The sequence below is a fragment of the Eleutherodactylus coqui genome, chromosome 6, assembly GCF_035609145.1.
Source record: "Eleutherodactylus coqui strain aEleCoq1 chromosome 6, aEleCoq1.hap1, whole genome shotgun sequence".
NCBI classification, from domain to species: Eukaryota; Metazoa; Chordata; class Amphibia; order Anura; family Eleutherodactylidae; genus Eleutherodactylus; species Eleutherodactylus coqui.
In genome coordinates this window covers 131,435,059-131,456,178 of record NC_089842.1, presented here as the reverse complement: position 1 = coordinate 131,456,178, position 21,120 = coordinate 131,435,059, and the positions used below count along the sequence as shown (strand labels likewise).

General features: G+C 43.5%; 1 protein-coding gene across 3 annotated transcripts in view; it reads left to right on the top strand.

Annotated features, from left to right (window-relative positions):
• Nucleotides 1-21,120, top strand: part of NRXN3 (neurexin 3) — a 333,468-nt gene that overhangs the window by 8,091 nt on the left and 304,257 nt on the right. For all 3 annotated transcript variants that reach the window (XM_066607622.1, XM_066607621.1, XM_066607620.1), the window contains exons 3-4: nucleotides 5,321-5,759; nucleotides 13,092-13,475. In XM_066607622.1, coding sequence (XP_066463719.1) covers nucleotides 5,321-5,759; nucleotides 13,092-13,475 — 823 coding nt within the window. The remainder of the gene's footprint in view (nucleotides 1-5,320; nucleotides 5,760-13,091; nucleotides 13,476-21,120) is intronic.

Here is a 21,120-nt window from a genome sequence, read left to right as displayed (position 1 = left end):
CAGTATTAAACTAATAATTCATAGGGAATCTGTCACCTACTTTTTGCTCTATAAACTAAGCTTATGGGCTGAAAGTAGATGACTTGCTGACTTGCTGAGTCCGGGATATGGAAGTTTTATACTTGCCTCCCTGTCATTCCCATAGTGTCACTGTGGAAAGCCAACACTGCTTTAAGCGGTGCGCTAAGTAGTCTGCCTGTTCTAATTTTATAATGGGCGTCTCCCAGCACTCACACTGGGGGGAACGATGGTGAAGGTAAGTATAACAATGACAACCCTGGACTCTGTGCAGCTCTGTGGAGAGCTTTTATGGATGAGAGTGATGAGTGTAAATTGTATTCTATAGCGGATGGGTAACCAGTGGAGTAACTGGCACAGGGCAGAGGCATAGATCGGGGTAGCAGTTGAAGTAAAAGACTAGAATAGATCATTGCAACATTAAGCTTTTTTGTTGTGTTCACAGTTAGAAAGGGGGGGGGGGGGGTTCCGGAGATATTTTTGAGCTGCAGATGACATGAGAGAGCAAGTAACTGATTATAGGAAATAAAGGAAAGATCTAAGTCAAATATGACCCCCAAGACAATAGGCATGCTGCCTAAGAGTTATTGTTGCACCAGGTTTAGATGTATTAACCCCTTGAGTGGCACGCCCGGAAATTTTCCGGGACGAGCTCCACTGCTCATAGCAACATAGCCCGGAAGATTTCCGGGCTATGTATCACTATCGGAGCTGCAGAGCACAATGCCACAAGCTGTGACATTGTGCTCTGCCTGCACAGACCCACAGAGAACAAAGCAAGGGCTTTGAAAAACCAGCAGAAGATATTGCCGATATGTCGGCAATCTCCTGCTTTGTTTACAGGTTGCCATAGAGACCATCGGCTTGTCAGAAGCAAGCCGATGGTCTCTGTGGCAGGGAGAGCTTGGTGCTTGGCTGTCAGAGGACAGCTGGGTACTAGCTCTTACAGCAGAGATCAGAGAAAACCTCTGATCTCTGCTGTGTTAACCCCTTACATGCTGCAGTCTATGTGACTGCAGCATGTAAAGGGCTGTCACTGCAGCATGTAAAGGGCTGTCACCATCGGACCCCTGGAATGTGATCAGGGGTCCTGATGGGTCCCTGTGGAAGTCCCCTAAAGGGACAAAAAAAACAAAACAAAACAAAAAAGTTAAAAAATTCTAAAAAAAATAATAAAAACACTTGTCTCCCTTTACTTTGTAAAAAAATAAAAAATACAATCACACATGTGGTATCCGTGTACGTCGTAATGACCCAGAGAAGGAAGTTAATGCATTATTTAACCCCTTAATGACATGGCCCCTTTATTCTTTTTTCTCCATTTCTTTTTTTCCTCCCCCCTGTTTAAAAAATCACAACTTGTCCCGCAAAAAACAAGCCCTCACATGGCCATGTCAATGGAAAAATGAAAAAGTTATGGCTCTTGAGACGCAACTGCAAAATTAGTTGAAATTCAATGATTAGACCATTTTAAAAAACCTGCCCTGGTGGGCACGACAGGGTGGTAGGAAACCCGCCACTCAAGGGGTTAAAGGGGTTGTCCGAGATCTTTTTATCTATAAAACAGCCCCTCTGCCATAAAACAACAAATAGATATATTTTCACTGGGACAGAAACCTAGTCTATGAATAATCTCTATAAAGCCCTTCACAGTATAGACTTGACATAAAATAAAATACGTTTATTAATCTTCTTCTAAAACCAAGACTTTGGGTTGATAAACATATAACAGACAAAGAAGCAAAAAAGGATCCAGCGCTCCAAAGCAAATCTCTTTAGCCCAGTTAATACAAGGCTCTTTAGACTTCAAAACATATGGATGCTTTTATTGAGAATATGTCCGACGCGTTTCGTCGCATAGCAGCGACTTTTTCAAGTGCACTTGAAACGCGTCGGACATATTCTCAATAAAAGCATCCATATGTTTTGAAGTCTAAAGAGCCTTGTATTAACTGGGCTAAAGAGATTTGCTTTGGAGCGCTGGATCCTTTTTTGCTTCTTTCTTCATTTTCGTTTATACGGAGTCGCATCCCTATCTTAGGGGCGCGACAGATCCTTGCCAGCTCTTTGCACCGTTTTCCTTGTTTCCGGACTGGAGAGAGGAGTCTCAGAAAACTTGGATTAAGCCTTCCAGGAATTATTATTCAATATATACAACGCTTACCGGGACGTGGAGGTGTTAGGTGGGGGGTCCTTTACGAGACCCACCCGCCTACGCCAGGTAAGTCCCGTTTATTTATTGCAGTCATATTGCATTGCAGTGGGTTGAGCGCCGTCTCATATTATTTTCCATATAACAGACAAACACTTTTTTGGGAACTCAATAGTCAGAGGAGCCAGAAATCGGGGGCAAATAGTGGACAGTGATAGCCCCAGCAAGTTAACACAATGGTTACAGATATAGAGTCAGCTAGCGAAAGATATGCTGCAGCAAGTATACTGATGACCAGCAGTGCTTTCACCCCTGAAGTGTGAGAGGTCTATGGTTCATAGAATCATGAACTCCTAGACTGAACCGTTCGTGTGGACAAAGGACATCTCCCTCTTTGTCAGGAAACTCGGATGGAGAAAGTTCTTTGCTCTAAAACCTAGAGAGGAAGCTCACGACTTAGGACTCCATCCGAGTGATATACCAGACCTTCACATGCTTCAAACCCTTGAAGATGAATCTTCCCAACCTATAGGTCATGGTCCTTTCACAGACCTGAAATTACCCAATACGTCCAACCCACCACCGAGCAATTGTCCCGAACTAGACATTTTTGAATAACTTGTAACTAAAGATCTGAAAGCCCCTACTGTCTCTCGCAAGAACCATTAGAAATGATCACATACTGACTTGACTTGAGTTCCCCAAGAAAGTGTTTGTCTGTTATATGTTTGTCAGCCCAAAGTCTTGGTTTTAGAAGAAGCTTAATAAACGTTATTTTATTTTATGTCAAGTCTATACTGTGAAGAACAAATGGATATAAACTCACCGCTCCCTGTCAAGTCTCGCACCAACACTCCAGGTCTCCCCGCTGACGTCATGTTTACTAGCTGCCCCAGCCTGTTTTCTCGGCATCATAGGCTGCTGCAGCCAGCGACAGAGCTCAGCGATCGATCACTGGGCTCTGTTACTCATTGCAGCAGCCTGTGACAAGAGGGAAGCGAGGAGCAAGCTGCAACGTGGGATACAAAGGGGAGAGAAAGGTACATGACTGTTTTTTGGCAGGGGAAACTGTTTTACAGAAAAAATATCCTTGCCACCTCCTTTAATAAGTCGAATTATCACGGACTGTGTGTAATCTTTAGAAGGAAGTAATGTGCACATAAGATGTCCAAAGCTGGGTGCATGATCATGTGTTTCTGGGGTTCTATAGAGAACTATGGTCGTTCTGCTGGAGGTCCTCTATAATATTTACAATGTAGAACTTGCTTTTATCAGTTTTTTTTTTTAAATGAAACTCTCATGTTCACACAGACTGCATCATCAGTGATGCCACCGCTGCTCTCTAGTGCTTGGATAGGCTGCATCATTAGTGATGCCACCGCAGCGCTCTATTACATGACGAGGCTGCATCATTAGTGATACCACCACAATGCTCGATAACATGACTAGGCTGCATCATTAGTGATACCACCGCATTGTTTCGGTGCATGACTACGCTGCATCATTAGTGATAACACCGCAGTGCTCTAGTGCATGACTACGCTGCATCATTAGTGATACCACAGCTGCTCTCTAGTGAATGAATAGGCTGCATTATTAGTGATACCACCACTGCTCTCTAGCGAATGGATAGGCTGCATTATTAGTGATGCGACCGCTGCTCTCTAGTGAATGGATAGGCTGCATTATTAGTGATGCCAATGCTGCTCTCTAGTGAATTAATAGGCTGCATCATTAGTGATGTTACCACTGCTCTCTAGCGAATGGATAGGCTGCATCATTAGTGATGCCAATGCTGCTCTCTAGTGAATTAATAGGCTGCATCATTAGTGATGTTACCACTGCTCTCTAGCGAATGGATAGGCTGCATTATTAGTGATGCCAATGCTGCTCTCTAGTGAATTAATAGGCTGCATCATTAGTGATGTTACCACTGCTCTCTAGCGAATGGATAGGCTGCATTATTAGTGATGCCACTGCTGCTCTCTAGTGAATGAATAGGCTGCATTATTAGTGATGCCACCGCTGCTCTTTAGCGAATGGATAGGCTGCATTATTAGTGATGCCACTGCTGCTCTCTAGTGAATGAATAGGCTGCATTATTAGTGATGCCACCGCTGCTCTTTAGCGAATGGATAGGCTGCATTATTAGTGATACCACCGCTGCTTTCTAGTGAATGAATAGGCTGCATTATTAGTGATACCGCCACTGCTCTCTAGCGAATGGACAGGCTGTATTCTCAGTGACATAAGCGCTGCTCTCTAGCGATCTCATGCTTATCCTCTTAAGTGTAGAAGTCTTCAGATAGCTGACCTGACTAGTATTTAGTTTTGGGTGATTGACATTTAAAAATGTCCTTATCTCTGATACCATTAGTAATATGCACTAATACCCTACTTGCTTTAGTACCTTAGATAAGCAGAGTTTGTAGTATTGATCACCCATCCTCCAGTGTGTTCGGTCCCTGATGTTATCATGGAGAGAATATCTGCTCCTCTTGGAGTCCCCCTATAACTGGGAGTAATGATGGCTCTTGTGTTTGGCAGGAGTGTTGTGCTGATATGACGACACCTGCTGGACGGAGACGGACTTGGTATCCAGGTTACATAATATAAGTGCTAGTTCCTGTACAGTGGCAGAATTTTTTTTTGGTTACATGTTCTGACTATCTCCATGTGGACTACAGTCATTCATGGGTTAGAAAATGAAATTAAAGCCTGATCATTACATGATTAAATGTCGGACCTCAGACTATGCTGCTGTTTTTCATCATTTTAAAAATATTTGCTTGATGTCAGTGAATAATTCCTGTTTACATCCATAGGTTGAAAAAGTGTCTTCAACTAATACGTCTCACACCTGAATATTTGTTAGCATTGTATCCAGTCTGAGCTTTTCATTATGCAACCATTAAGCTTCATTTACACAAAAAACCAATCATGATTGAATGAATACATTTATATGTAACTTAAGGTGACGGGGATGCTGCCCCCCTCAGCTGTCCAGTTGTATAGCATACCCTGTGTAGTTTCCTCTGGTGTTTGGTTATTCTTAGTCTCTGTTAATTTCTCATCCAGCCTATGTGCCACATGTGGGACCTGCTGGAGACTTAGACTCTTGTTTCTTGTCACCTCTCCTCCACACTGCAGGTTGTGTATAAGAACAATGACATCCGTCTAGAGCTTTCACGCTTGGCCAGGATTGGAGACACCAAAATGAAAATCTACGGAGATGTGGTTTTCAAGTGTGAGAATGTGGCTACATTGGACCCCATCAGCTTTGAGAGTCCGGAAGCCTATATCAGCCTGCCCAAGTGGAACACGAAGCGCATGGGCTCCATATCCTTTGATTTCCGCACCACAGAGCCCAACGGCCTCATCCTCTTTACACATGGAAAGCCGCAGGACAGGAAAGATGTGAGGAGTCAAAAGAACACTAAGGTGGACTTCTTTGCTGTGGAGTTGCTGGATGGTCATCTATATCTCCTGTTAGACATGGGCTCGGGGACAATCAAGGTGAAAGCCACTAGCAAAAAGGCCAACGATGGCGAGTGGTGTCATGTGGATATCCAGCGGGATGGCCGGTCAGGTAGATCCTCCTTTACTGTATTAACTATGCTTTGTATCATGTAATGCTATATTATCAGTGTTTATGTACATATACATATGGTATAAGGATTCAACACAACGTGTTAGAGATGTCTGGTGTGCCAGTGGAACATGTTATATGTAGGTGGGTCATACTGTACACGGGATGCATGGCTAACTCAATAGATTCTTTACTATTATACCAGGAAAGGATAACACCTTCCCTTATCTGCCAAGGGTTTGTAAGGATATTAAATTATTAGTAAAAATATTGCATTAACAGTTTAGGAATCACAGCCACTTTCTACATACAGTAGTTCTTAAATTAATACAAGCTCAAAAGTAATTGGACAAAGTAACATAATTGAAATTCTACAATATAAGGATCATTGTAACCCCTACTCTACATATACTGCCGGTGTACGGCAGAGTTTGGAAGGGACTGTATGGAACAGGTTCAGCTGAGACTACAATAAAGATGAATATTACCAATGACAACACTGTATGAGAACCACATAATAACTAGAGATGAGCGAGCACGCTCGGTTAAGTCAGTTTCTCGGGCGAGCATCGCTCTTCTCGAGTAACTGCATTCTTGTCCGAGCAGGCTCGGGGGGGGGGGGGGTGAGTGAGAGGCGGCGGGGGGTAGCAGGGGGTGTGGGGGGTGGGATCTCTCTCCCCCGCTACCCCCCGCTATTCCCCGCCGCCCCCTGAGCCAGCTCGGACAAGAATGCAGTTACCTGAGAAGAGCGATGCTCGCTCGAGTAACTGACTTATCTGAGCGTGCTTACTCATCTCTAATAATAACCCCACACTGTGACCAAATATTACCACCATACTGTCACTGAAAAATAATACCCTATACAAAGACCAATATTACCCCTGTACAGTGGCCATATAACAGTAGATGCCACATCATATAAGTGATTACAGTACAATTACCCCCAGTGATCACAGGTAATGTCCTCTCTGTCTGGAGTCGTTCACTTTCTATTTTCTATCTGTCTAGACTACCATAACTACTTTTCACAATTACAATTTGTCTCTGCAGAATTTGACACACAAACCTCTTTGATTTCTCAATTTTTTCCAGCAATCTGCCTTTCGTTTTTCTGTACACTTTAGATTTCACCCTGCTGCATCGATCCCCAATCACATCATCACTAAATACCGGTACGCCAGTTCCTTTGGCACCATACATGTCCAGGCCATAACACTGCCTCCACCGTGTGACAGATGATGTGCAGATAGATTATGCTTTGGATCATAAGCCCTTCCTTTCTTTCTTCATACTTCTCCCTTCCTTCTGGTACAAGTTCCTCTTGGTTTCATCTTTCATCCAAAGAATCTTGTCCCACAACTGGACGGCTTTTTTTAGATGTTTTCTTGTAACATTTTCTGCCATTTTCTGGTTTGCATTTGAAACTCTGCATTTCCACTCATGAAGGCGTCTCTGGTTTGGAGACTGACAATGATATGTCTACCTCCTTGAGAGTCGTCTTAACTCAACTTGTTCTTGTCAATTTTTTTTACCAAGCCAAGAATTCTGTGGTTGTCCACTTAAGTTCTCTCCCAGGCCTTTTGGTATTGATGAACTCGTCAATTCTTTTCTTCTTTTTAAGAATGTACAAACTTGTTGATTTGGCCGCTCCTAAAGTCTCTGTGCGCTATACCTCTGATAGGTTTGCTCTTTCCAGCCTATTGATGGCCTCCTTCACTTTTTTATTAATATCTTTGTTTTTAAAAGTCTTACTAATTTACTTCTATTTCAACACTTGAAATCAACTCCAGATCTTAATTTTTATGCAATAAGGAGGGAACTGGCCACATCAGACTATGAAACAACTTATCGGTCAATTGGCCAATTACTTTTGAGCCTCTGAAAATGAAAGAACTATGTAAAAAATGGCTATAATTCTTAAATGCTACAATATTTCTTGTTAAACGCATTCAACTAAACGTCTGCAGGTCAATCAGATATTGATGTCTGTTTGAAGTCCATTGTGATGGTATACAGAGGCTAAATTATGAAAAATATGTCAGTGTCCAAATACCTCCGGACCCAACGGTTTAAGTTGGTGAGATAAATGACTCTCAGAAGCTACTTCGCAATGGAAGATGTTGGAGGACAGTCAGACATTGGCAGGGCCCACTGGAATGTATAACGTCTCTGGCTGGATTAAAGGGAGGCCGTCACCACGTTTTTGGTATTAGACCTCTGGAATGATACTATTGCATTCGCTTGCTGCTTTAGTTGCATGTTGTTGTCAAAATTGCTGGTGTGTTATTTAGCACAAACACTTAATTTAGTTGTAGACTGTCCAGTATGCAATCCTCTGTGGAGTCACTGCGGTGATGCCAAAGGCTTCCTGAGTCACTGAGCTTTCTCTGCACCCAGTGTTTGTTGATTGACAACTCCCAGGGCTTGTCATGCCAGTAGCACAACAGTTTTGCGCATTCTTCATTCAGCTTTCTTCACATGTGCACTCGGGGCATGTTGTACACACTGGATCCTGCTAAACCTTGTGGCTCCATTGCACTCTGAGAGATAGAGGCAGCATGTGGGGCTTCAGTGTGCTGCCAGCGCTGATATCCCAGGCCTTGGGGGGGTGTCAGTCAACAAGGACTGGGTGTGGACAGAGCAGTTATCCACGACTCCGGAAGGCTTTCAGCCCTCCTTCCTCCAGAGGCTCCAGACAGATTTACATTCTGCTCACTGCAATAGAAGTACGTTTTTGTGGTAAATACCATACCAGCGGCTCTGACCAGATCATGTGTCTAAAGTAGTTAGCAAATGATACAGCGTCATGCCAGGCCTTTATATCGAGAACATTGGTGGCAGATTCCCTTATAAAGCGGGTAATACGCCTGAGACTTCAAGTGGATGACTGATTTTGGTTGATGCAATTATAAATTTTTATATAAAATGTAAATATAAATAACATAATCTCCATAATGGGAGGATTGCCTGAAAAAAAACTACTATTCAAAATTATGTTCAACTCTGTCACTGATTGGTTGTGAAGAATCTTAACCAACTGATGGCAGATGATCAGGAGTGGCAGTGAATGATCTATACAGCTAGATTTAAGTAGCCAAGTTAAACCTATTGGGCCCCCCTTGACCCTCCACATGGTTGACGCTTTGCTGCGCATGTAGATTGATATATATTATTTCTGTATACTTATAGGTGTGTGGACAGATGCAGATCAGTGTGTCTAGCACATTTATACATTTTGTTATTGCACAGGGTCGGCCTACTTGTCCCCCTATTTGATCAGGCAGCAGAGAAGGAAATTCTCTGAATTCATCCACCTCCCTGTTGTGTTAACCTTTATATAGAACACACTCTTGACATTTAAGATGTGTGGAAATTGTTCATTCTCAGTCATTAAGATTGATGCATAACATGGGGGAGTAAATACACTAAAAAGGTTACAAACCCTTAGCGAAGGCTGTCCCCAGCAGTGGCACGCAGACCACTCTCCTCTATCTTGAGATAGAGATGTATGTATGTATGTGTGTGTGTGTGTATATATATATGTGTGTGATTACAATATTATAGCGAAAGAATACATTTATTGGGGAAAACTGTAAAACTCGAATGAGACTCTAGTGCCATGTTGGGTTGCCTCTAGCCTGGATACATGATGAGATACAGTCGGGCATGGAGACCTAAAGTGTCATGTTATCCTGCAGCGCATTTGCCCACCGATCTTGTAACTGGGCCTCTGGATCCTGCTGCCAAAGCTGGTGTCCCAATTGGCCCCATAAAAGCTCAATTGTCAATATATCTGCCGACCAGGTATGCCAAGGAAGTGTGGTAGCCTGGTGGAGACATTCCTGTGACATCCTCGCTATATGCGGCCGAGCATTATCCTGCTGGAAAATACCTCTTGGAATCCGCCATGAGAGGAACACATGTGGCTGCAGGGTGTCCTGAACATATCGCTGAGTGGTTAGTGTCCCTCGTACCACTACTAGGGGTGACCGACTGTTGTATGCAATGGCCCCCAGACCATCACATCATCAGTTAGCACAGTGTGTCACTCCACAGCAAAGGCAGGATTGAAGCGCTCCCCACGAGGCCTCCATACTGGACCATCGTAGGCACCAAACAGAACCTGGATTCGTCGCTAAAGACTATACGGTGTCAGTCCATAGCAGTCCAGATTACTTATTCATGACACCACAGTCTATTTGGGTACATTATTATTATTTTTGTCAATGAGTGTGCATTTATAGAGGGTTCTTACAAATCATCTGCCCAATTTGTAGGACTCATAACTCACATTTAATGACACTCAGATACGTAAATTTGATATCAATGGAACCAGAAACTCGAAAGATTTTATGGCACAACATCAAAAATGTGTTGCACATTAGAGGTGATCAGCGTGGCCGCCTTTACTATGGCAGGAACCCGACTACAGGCTCGATGTGGGTCCAGTGACAGAGTATCACGACTGGCTGATGCAATGGCTTCTGTGATGCGTACTTGCGGATCATGCATGGTGGGTGGTAGGGTAGCATGGGGGCTCTATCTTGAACACTCCCCCAGAGGAAAACATCACAAGTTGTAAGGTCCGGGCAACATGAAGAGCAAAGAAGAAGTTCTTTATCGTGACCACTTGCACGACCAATCCATATGTTTGGTAGTTGCCTATTGAGCTCACTTTTGACTTTTAAGTGGTTCTGTCATTAAAAAAAAAATCTATACTCGCCTTTTCCTCCTCAGGCATTCTACTTACCTCATCTTCTCCACCGTCGATCTTCTCCTGTCTCCTGCAGTCCCCCTGGGTTACCTCACTTCCAGCTGGCTGATTCTTCTGCTTCCTGTGACAAAGCATCCATTCAGAGGCATTCTTCTTCCTGACCGGCAATGTACGCTATGTCACTAGTTCACAGCCAAGCACAGAGTGCCGAGCTATTGCAGAGACTGCGAATGTGCGCTGTCTCTGCAATAGATCAGCATTCCTTTCCAGACAGTGAATGCTATGTACATTGCCAGGAAGAAGGAAGAATGCCTGTGAATGGACGCTTCATAACAAGAAGAGGAGGATCTGTCCGGCTGGAGGTAATGTTACCCGGGGGACTGGAGAAGATCAGCGAGGAGAAGATGCGGTAAGGAGTCTGCCTGGGAGGAATAGGTGAGAATTTTTTTTTTATGACAAAACCCCTTAAACTGTGAAAATGGGGGGATGCCTGTTGGAAGTCGTGTTGGAAGATGAAACCTGGGATTTTCGGTTCCAGCTGCGACAGAAGCCATATCTGTAGCGTCCAATCCCTGGGATTGTTTCCGCACGGAAAGAGAAGGCGCCATATGGGTTACAGCACAGAACACATTCACCTTTGGGGAGTCGCACATACGCTCCACGTAGACATGAGGGCTTTCCCTCCCCAGACTGACATTACATTCGGTAACTTTTCCCGAAAGGTGGCAGGCGTCTTCATCACCAAACACTAAAGACTCAATGTAACCACCGCTTTTTATTAATGCTGCGTACTCTCACAGAAACAACGTCGCCGCACTTTGCCATCCGGTTTCAGGGCCGGTAACAATTGCATTTGGTAGAGATAACCTTGTAAATGTTTTCGCAGAATCTTCCACACCGTCGGCTGCAGGATGTTCGATTCTCTGCTTGCTCTGATGGATTTCGGAGAACTTGTCCGGGCGCTCCACTGTTCCCACGCTTACTGGTGGATGGACGGATTTTCGCTTACAGATGCTATTTTTTTTCTTAAAAGTGGAAGACCACCTATAAACTGTGCGCCCGCTTGGGTGGATCTTCATCAAACTGTTCCAAAGTGATGTTGCACACTAGTAGACTTGTAGACATGAAAATCAAAGACACAAAATGCACTCCTGACTTTGTTGGCAGCCATTTTCTCTCCTATTCCCTTAGTGACGTCTACGGGAGAATAAAACTTTTTTGGGTCTCATTTGGCAAAACTGTCTAAGAGTAACTTCACACGAGCGTATGCGCAAAAATGCTTGTCTTAGCAAAACACATTTGCACAGCGAGCGAAGTTGGATGAGGTAGATATGTGCGCGTATTGGCGTATAGTACTGTACTTTTTTGCACATGCTAGAGGAAGTTTACATATACGCCCAACACAACCCTTTCGTGGATTAAAAAGCTATTTGGTGTAATAAGGTCCAGATGTGTTCTTTCTTTTGCGGAATTCCGCAGCGTATTGCGCATTTGTGCACCTTGCATAGGCTTCTATGGGGTCTTTGGTTCTCAAATGCACACAAAAATGGAGCATGCTACATTTTTTTCACACATGCAAAAAAAATGAGAATAAACCTGTTGAAATCAATGGGCTTTGTTTCTCTGCGCATTGCTGTGCAAAACATCCATGTGAAGGGGCCCTAATGCTAAAATACTGACCTTGTTGCCCATAGCAACCAAGCACAGCGCAGCTTTCATTTTACCTCAGCAGCTTAAGAAATGAAAGCTGCGCTGTGATTGGTTGCTATGGGCTCTTGCTAAATTAAGTTTTTTTAGTTTCTTTTTCCATTGATATCAGATTTCTGTATCTGAGTGTTATTAAACATGAGTTATGAGCATTTTCAATTAGGAAGATAATTTCTAATAACCCCGTGTGTATACAAAATGCAGTGCAAAATCAAAAAAACATGGAGGGAACTTGGTTTTAGGGTTGCCGAGGTTTGCTGTGCAAAACATCCATGTGAAGGGGCCCTAATGCTAAAATACTGACCTTGTTGCCCATAGCAACCAAGCACAGCGCAGCTTTCATTTTACCTCAGCAGCTTAAGAAATGAAAGCTGCGCTGTGATTGGTTGCTATGGGCTCTTGCTAAATTAAGTTTTTTTAGTTTCTTTTTCCATTGATATCAGATTTCTGTATCTGAGTGTTATTAAACATGAGTTATGAGCATTTTCAATTAGGAAGATAATTTCTAATAACCCCGTGTGTATACAAAATGCAGTGCAAAATCAAAAAAACATGGAGGGAACTTGGTTTTAGGGTTGCCGAGGTTCGTGAACGACTAACAGCAATAGTGTATATGTGTACGTATATATAATATAACTGTGTGTGGTCAGTCCTCATTAGTAATGACGGGACATACTTGAGTCATTGCACCATCAATGAATCTATTAGATGAATGATTTTATACTATTGACACTTGTTAAAGGGACACACACTGCAAAATACTGACTACAGATGAGTCATTGGGGTGTCGATCCCCTTTCATTATTTCTTACTTGTCTTTCTCTTTTAGTTTCAGTGTTTTTTAAATATTTTTTTCTTTATTTTAACATGAAATTCCTAATTAAAGGTGACTTTTGTGCTTTCCTTTGCAGGCACCATCTCCGTTAATAGCAAACGCACTCCATTCACTGCCAGTGGTGAGAGCGAAATTTTGGACTTAGAAGGCGACATGTATTTAGGTGGTCTTCCAGAGAACAGAGCGGGACTCATCTTGCCCACCGAACTTTGGACGGCCATGCTGAACTATGGTTACGTTGGCTGCATCCGTGACCTTTTCATCGATGGGCGCAGTAAGAATATTCGGCAGCTGGCAGAGGCTCAGAATGCAGCTGGTGTGAAGTCTTCCTGCTCTCGGATGAGCGGCAAACAGTGTGATAGCTACCCCTGTAAGAACAATGCTGCTTGTAGGGACGGCTGGAACCGCTTTGTGTGCGATTGTACCGGCACAGGACACTGGGGAAGAACCTGTGAGCGAGGTGAGATGGGCTGTAATGACTCCTGCTTGACTTGTCCTTTGCTAGTTTTACTGTGCAGAAGAAACAAATAATGTAATCCTGCAGATTTTGTATCGAACACACGTCCTAATTCTCTGGATTAGGTAAAGATTGACACAGCAGACATTATTTCAGTGGATTCGGGTTCCAATTCGACAACTGGGAGCAGTCACAAGATGAAGCCCAGTTGTGAGCCAATTGGAGAAATTTCCGCTGGTGGGGCTAAGGTACCTAGCCCACGGCTGCATGATACATGTGTGGGCAGAGAACTTAAAAGGGCTAACCGTTTCCTACTAGACTTTGTGTTTCAATTCCTAATCATTTTCAAGATCCTTTCTTTCGGTCCGTGAATTTGTGTTTGTGCTTACCTTACATCCAGAGGCTGGAGAGCCATGATAGAGAGAAACTGGAACCGTCTGTTCAACATTTTAAGATCTTTTAGGAGAGGATAGAAAAGTTTGCCAATTATGACAATCCTAGATAAACTGCAATTTACATGGTGTAAAAAGAACACTGTGTTAGTACATCTGAGAGAAGAACATCAAGCTAGCATATATCATATAATGCACAATTATATATGCCTATTAGAGATGAGCGAATGTACTCGGTAAGGGCGATTTCGCAATCGGGCACCGCGATTTTCGAGTACTTCACTACTCAGGTGAAAAGTACTCGGGTGCGCTGTGGGGCGGGGGGTTGCAGAGGGGAGTGGGGGGTAGCAGCGGGGAACAGGGGGGAGCCCTCTCTCTCTCCCTCTCCCCCCCACTCCCCACTGCAACCCCCCGCTCACCCACAGCACACCCGAGTAGTGAAGTACTCGAAAATCGCGGTGCTCGATTGCGAAATCGCCCTTACCAAGTACGTTCGCTCATCTCTAATGCCTATGTAAAGAGATATTCTCTTTAGACATTTATGGCATAGCCACAGTATATTTGGAATGGGGGGTCCTCAGCTCCTGTCATGTCTGGTGCCGCAGCCACAGTGAGTGTATGAGTGTGTTTGGGGATGGGGACAGGACTGCATGCACATGTGGTTCATGCCCCAGGCATTTATCCTGATTAAGCCCCATTAAAGGTCCATTTACACTTAGCAATTATCAACATGATTTGCTCATTTATCTATAGTGATAGTTGGTCAGTTCTAATAAAGAACATTGACAATAAAACTGTTTTTATCATTGGTCATCAATTGTGACGCTGTACAAATTATTAGTGGTACAATTGATAAATATAAATGCTGCTCATTGATATGCTGCTGCTCAGCAGGTCCTGGTGTTCATTGTGGTGCTCTATTGTAAAATACAGGGTGCTCTATGCTGTACCAGAATCTGGATATATACCGTAGTTTAACCCTACTCCCAACTAAAAATAGTAAATATTACTACCATGTAGTGGCTAAAAATACCACAATACCATGACTGGACAACGCCACGATACAGAAGAAAAAACATTACAGGGATGCTAAACTTACTACTATACTGAAACTGAATACAGTAATCTTTACTGCGGATTATATCAAAATTTGCACCAAGTGGTGCGTTTTTTTCCACTGTGAATAACTGCACCAAATCCACTATGTGTGAACGTAGCCGTTACTCCTCCCATAATGGTGGTTAACTATGATCACATTTCACACTCTTGTACAGTATTCTTCTCTCTTAGGATTCTTGTATAGATTTTGTAATCGGAGTGTCAAATTCTTCTACTTGTATTGTTTCCAGGATACTCCCTTAAAGCGTGAAGAGGTCTTATGCAAAGAGTCAGATCTCCCTGGACTCTAATGCAGTCCTCACAGGGGGTCCTGATAATTAATAACTCACATACAGTAGTAGTACAGCGACGTGTCATCCTCTGTATGCCCCAGTTCTCCCTATCGAGATTTCCCTTGTTCTGGGGGACTCAGTGGACTGATCTCCATGGATTATGTGTATGTCTTCTGTGGGCACATTCACATGGCACACTTTGGATGCGATAAGAATGTGTGCATTTTAGCAGCGGTTTTGCTGCATTTGAGGTCAAGAAAAATGAAAATGTGGCAAAAACAAGCGTATTTTTCCCCAATGCAGTTTTTGATGGGGTTTTTACTGTATGCAGACAGCCTCATGTGAATGCACTCTACTTCTGTCAGTCTTAATTGTAGTTCTATTGAAATGAAGTGGGTAGATCAGGATGCTCATAGCTATGGCCTCCCCTTGATAGGACAGTGCTGGGAAGTTTGAAAGGCACAGGAATATAAATGGCATGATGAATCCATGTAAAACCCATGATGAAGAGATGTGGGGTGATTGGAGTGTTTGTGGAACTGAGGGGTGGGAGTTATATAGGATAAAATAAAAAATGGTCAGGAGATCCAGTCCTTGTTTTCATCATGAAATGGTGAAACTTTATTCCATCAGGTTAAAAGCATTACTATTGCAGGACGGAAAATAGTTACACTTAGTCTGAAATATGGAAAACATTTATGGCCCTAAATCATAGCCTTACATCGCTATACGCAGCTATAGCCTTTGTCTGCCAGTTATTTCTGCAGAGGTTACGTTTTCTTTCTTGTCCACGTTCTGGATTTTATGAGACATTTATGACTTTCATTATTGGATGACCTCATCCGTTCTCACTGAGTTGCTGGTGTGTTGCGCCCCCTAGTGGTGTCTGTGCCCTAGTGTTAGAGTTTATTCAGATGAGCGTATCTGATTTTGGTCCATTATAGATCGGTTTATAAGTCATGTGTATGTTCAGTTGCATCCATATTCATTACGGGTCTTCATTTCTTTGTTCGTTTTTTCTCTCGCACACTAAAAAACAGAAGCTGGACTATTTTTTACTCCTAGCATTGCTCAGCAATGATAAGTGAAGAATGGAGTACTTTCGAATGTCCTCCATGTGCAATCTTTTTCTTTTTTTTTCACACCCATGGACTTGAATGGGTAACTGTCATTCGAAAGAGTTGGACCAGAATAGGACATGCTGTGATTTTCTATTTACACAGACAAAGAGGGTGAAGCAGAAGGAAGGGTTAAAACTGTTAATATAGATAAGAGATAAAGAGAGGACATAGGAAAGATGTGATGTACTCTTTTTTTAAAGTCTGTTTTGCTGGAGGCCACGTTGATGATATTTGCGACAAACTTCTCAAATGTCATACACTGATGATAAATTAGTCACATCTTTTAGGTATGACTAGAGCTGCGGAGTCACTTTTTATGCAACCCACCTACTAGATAAGTCATATTTTTAAAATCTGTCTAAAAACCTCACATCTACTCACATCCCACCCTCTTTTCTAGACACTAGAAAAGTAAAATAAAAAATTGTACAACAGCAAAAAGTCGTAAAATTTCTGAGGAAAACCATAGTTGTGTAAAACTTTGTATTTATTGATGACTGAAAACTACTGCACAGCCTTAATAAATTCCCCCATAAAGCACATGTAATTCCACAGGCATCACTAACAATATTGAGGAAATGGAATGGGGACATGGCTGGCTGTGAGAACATGGCAGGATGATGGCTATGAAAGAGGTTGTTAATTTGCAGGGTTATAGTCTGTTCAGAAACAGTTGTACAAATAAGGGGAGGGTTGTCTTATGTAAAATCCTGCCTTAAATAAATAAGACAAAAAAATACAATACTGAGAAAGTCTTCAGACTTTTCCCCATCATTCTGTACTCAATACCCCATAATGACAAAGTGGAAACAGAATGTTAGAAATCTTCGTAAATTTCTTAAAAATCAAAAACTAACATTTTTCATTAACATTCGTATTCAGACCCTGTACTCATTTACTTAGTTGAAGCACCTTTGGCAGTGATTACAGTCTCCTGTCTTCTTTGGTATGATTCCGCACCTGGATTTGGGGATTTTGTGTCATTCTTCTCTGCAGATCCTCCCATGCTCTGTCAGGTTGGATGGGGCCGTTTGTGGACAGCTGTTTTCAGGTGTCTCCAGAGATGTTCGATTGGGTTCAAATCAAGGCTCTGGCTGGGCCACTCAAGCACTCAGAGTTGTCCCTCAGCTGCTCCTCTATTGTCTTGGCTGTGTGCTTAGGGTCATTGTCACCTTGTGCTTAGGGTCATTCACCTTGTTGGAAAGTGAACCTCCTGCCCAGTCTGAGGTCTCTTGCACTCTGGATCAGGTTTTGCTCCATTCAGCTTTACAGCTACCCTGACCAGTCCTCTTGTTCTAGCTGCTGAAAAACACCCCCACAGAATGATGTTGCCCCCACTGCGCTTCACCGTAGGGATGGTATTAGGCAGATGATGAGCAGTGCCTGGTGTCCTCCCAGACATGCTTAGAATTGAGGCCAAAACGTTCAATCTTGGCTTCATCAGACCAGAGAATCTTGTTTCTCACAGTCTGAGAGACCTTCTGGACCTTCTGGAAGTTTATCCTACCTGCACGCAGGATCTTTGGAGCGCAGCCTGAGCAACCATTGGGTTATTGGTCACCTATTACCAAGGATCTTCTCCCTGATAACTTAGTTTGGTGGGTCGGTGTTAGGTCCGGCAGACGTAGTTGCAGTTGCCGCCTCGTCAGGTCCGCGATTGGCAGCACCACCTCGTTATGAGGGAGACCCAGGGCAATGTTGGGGTTTCATAAATCAGTGCACCCTGCATTTTGAATTACTCCCACACCTCGCGGCATTCGTTGTGTCCCACACTTCGGGTCAAGTTCTGGCGTGGATTAACCATCGCTGGGAGAAGGATGATCCACTGGTAAACAACATCACCCTAGTCATTTAGCCGAGTTTTTGACAAACTCGGTCGTCCGTCCTCAGCCGCGTCCGCCTTGCTGCGACTTGCTCAGAATAACCTCACGGTGGGTCAATACGGGATCCAATTTCGCGTCTTGGCTTCTGAGTTAGGGTGCCCACCCACTAGCGTTTTTTTACTGCGAAATTCGCAGCGTTTTTTTTATTCTGCAGGGGTCTTTGGGCTATGGGACATGCAAAGCTAAAATCGCGATCGCGTGATATCGCGATTTTTACATCACAAGTCCCATAGACCCCCTGCAGAAAAAAAAAACCTGCGAATTTCGCAGTGAAAAAAAACGCCAGTGGGTGGGCACCCTTAAAGTGGAATAACGAGGCTTTAGCCGCCACGTTCTGGGAGGGACTGAATGCGCGGATCGAGGATAAGTTGGCAGGACGCAAGGTTCTCACTTCTTTGGATGCTCTTATCTCATTAGCCATAAGTATAGATCTACATTTTCAGAAGAGTGCTAGGGAGGTTAAGCAGCAAAGGAGTTCTATCTGTCTTGTTCCCCAATCCCAAGGGGCCTTCTTAGCATCACCTTTAGCCTAGCGATTCGGAATCCATGCAAGTGGATCGGCTAGGGTTGTCTAGGAGGGAGCGTGAGCGGAGACTAGAGAGGGGGCTATGTTTATATTGCGGGTCTTCCAGCCATTTAGTTTGTGAATGCCCCCGTAAACCGAGAAACTAATCCACCCAGGATCAGTGGGAGAGGCTGGCCTAGGTGAGGATCATTCCTCTCCTCAACTAAATCTTCCTAGTAATATGGTTTTCTCTGGCACCCAGGTATTGGTGGGAGCCTTTGTTGATTCTGGCGCCGTCAATGGTAGTGTCCTTCCCAAGGCCATCCAATTGATCACAGAGCCACTACAGTTAAAGATAGGCGGCTTGCATTCAGAGACGATATCTCTGTTAGTATTTCCTTGGGGGCACTAGTCCACTGCTCTTAGGTTTGCACCGGCTCCATGATCATAACCTAGTCCTGGACTGGAATAAGAGCGAGGTGCTAAATTGCAATAGAGCCTGCCACACCAGATGTATGCACCCCCTTCATCTCGTGCGCCTGGTTTCCGTAACTCCTTGTCTCCAGGGCCTGCTTGAGGCTTATCAGAGTTTCATAGACTTATTTGACAAAAAGAGGCCGAGGCCCTCCTACCACATCGCCCCTACAATTGTACCATAAAACTCCTGCCTAGTACCGTATCTCTTCAAGGATGAGTTTATTCCTTGTCTCTTCCAGAGACGCAGGCCATGGCCGAGTATGTGAAAGATAATTTGGCCAAAGGGGTCACTTGAAAGTCCTCCTCCGTGGCCGGGGCTGGGTTTTTCTTCATAAAGAAGAAGGATGGTTCTTTGCATCCCTGCATTGACTACTAAGGGCTCACTTCTATCACTGTGAAAAACTAATACCCACTGCCGTTGATTTCCGAGCTGTTTGATTGTCTGCGGGGCGCTCGGTTTCTCACTAAAACAGACTTGAGGGATGCGTACAATCTGATTCGCATTCGCCAGGGGGACGAGTGGTAGACTGCCACTATGAATATTTGGTAATGCCATTTGGGCTAGTCAATGCCCTGGCCGTCATCCAGGACTTTGTCAACAACATTTTCCGCGACCTTCTCCATGTATGCATCGTGGTATTTTTGGATGACACATTGATATTCTCCACAGATACAGGTCACAGGGGCAGTAGTCTATTTCTAATTAAAGCCTTTCACAGAGTAGACTAAAATTAAAAAATCTAAATTTTATTTGGTTAAATTAAACACACAAGCCACAATAAAGGCACACAAGGGGGGGCCGTTAACAAAAATTAGCAGATACACTTCCCCAAGATATATAGGATATCCGCTATAGGACAGAAAGACATAAAGTGGTGTGCCAGGGCATGTGCCCTAGTTGTTGTCCATGGGACCCACTATATATGATTTGTTATTACTGGGGGGTGGCCAAAAGTACAAAAGTAAGGAAATTAAAATCAGCCCATAGTCTGGATGGTGGACTAGAGAATGTGTGTAGTCTACCATCCAGACTATGGGCTGATTTTAATTTCTTTACTATTGCTTATACCCTTTTTGGGGGGGATACTCTGCTGGGAACTGAATCTATTTTCTATCAATCCAGCTAGTATAGATAGACTAACTTTCAGCTAGTGACTATGTGAGCCATACAATCTTAGCAAGCACAGGTAGAAAATCTGCATCACTAGCTAGTTAGCCATTTCTTTTGTAGCTGGCTGCCTCTGGCCAAACCATTTTTGACCAGATAACGCCTCTGTGGGACCTCTGTATGCTTGGATACGCAAACCATACCAAACTACAATCAGCATCACCACATGGTGATGCGACGCATATCTGACTCTGTTGAGCCTGATATAACCAGGCTTGAATGAATAGCATTCAGCTATAATAGATGGTCTGGTATGTTGAATGCGTCCCCCGTTGCCACGAATGTTTGGCTTTCTGCTAACAGCTACCAATAGCCATCAATAGATTGAATATATTTATTAGTCACACAATCTGAGCTATCTATCTAAATTCCATTCATGCGAACCTCTCACCAGTGTACTTTCACTTAGTATGAGGCCAATGACTAAAACACTACAGACTTAAAATAGTCTTTCATAGGGCTCATTTTACTTCCTGATGACCCGCCTAATCTGTGGAGAAACACATTGAAGTGTAAATACTAAATATGAAACTCCGATAACGTAGTTTCGCTGTCATTTGGTCTGCACTCTACATATCAGAGTTTACAGTAGATAAGTGTTCAAGCAACTACCAGTGTGAGCCTGTCAGACGTCCAATATGGACTGATACTACACAATGAATACCTAGGAAGCGGCCTGTGGTCTTGGCCACCACCCAGTCATAACTAATC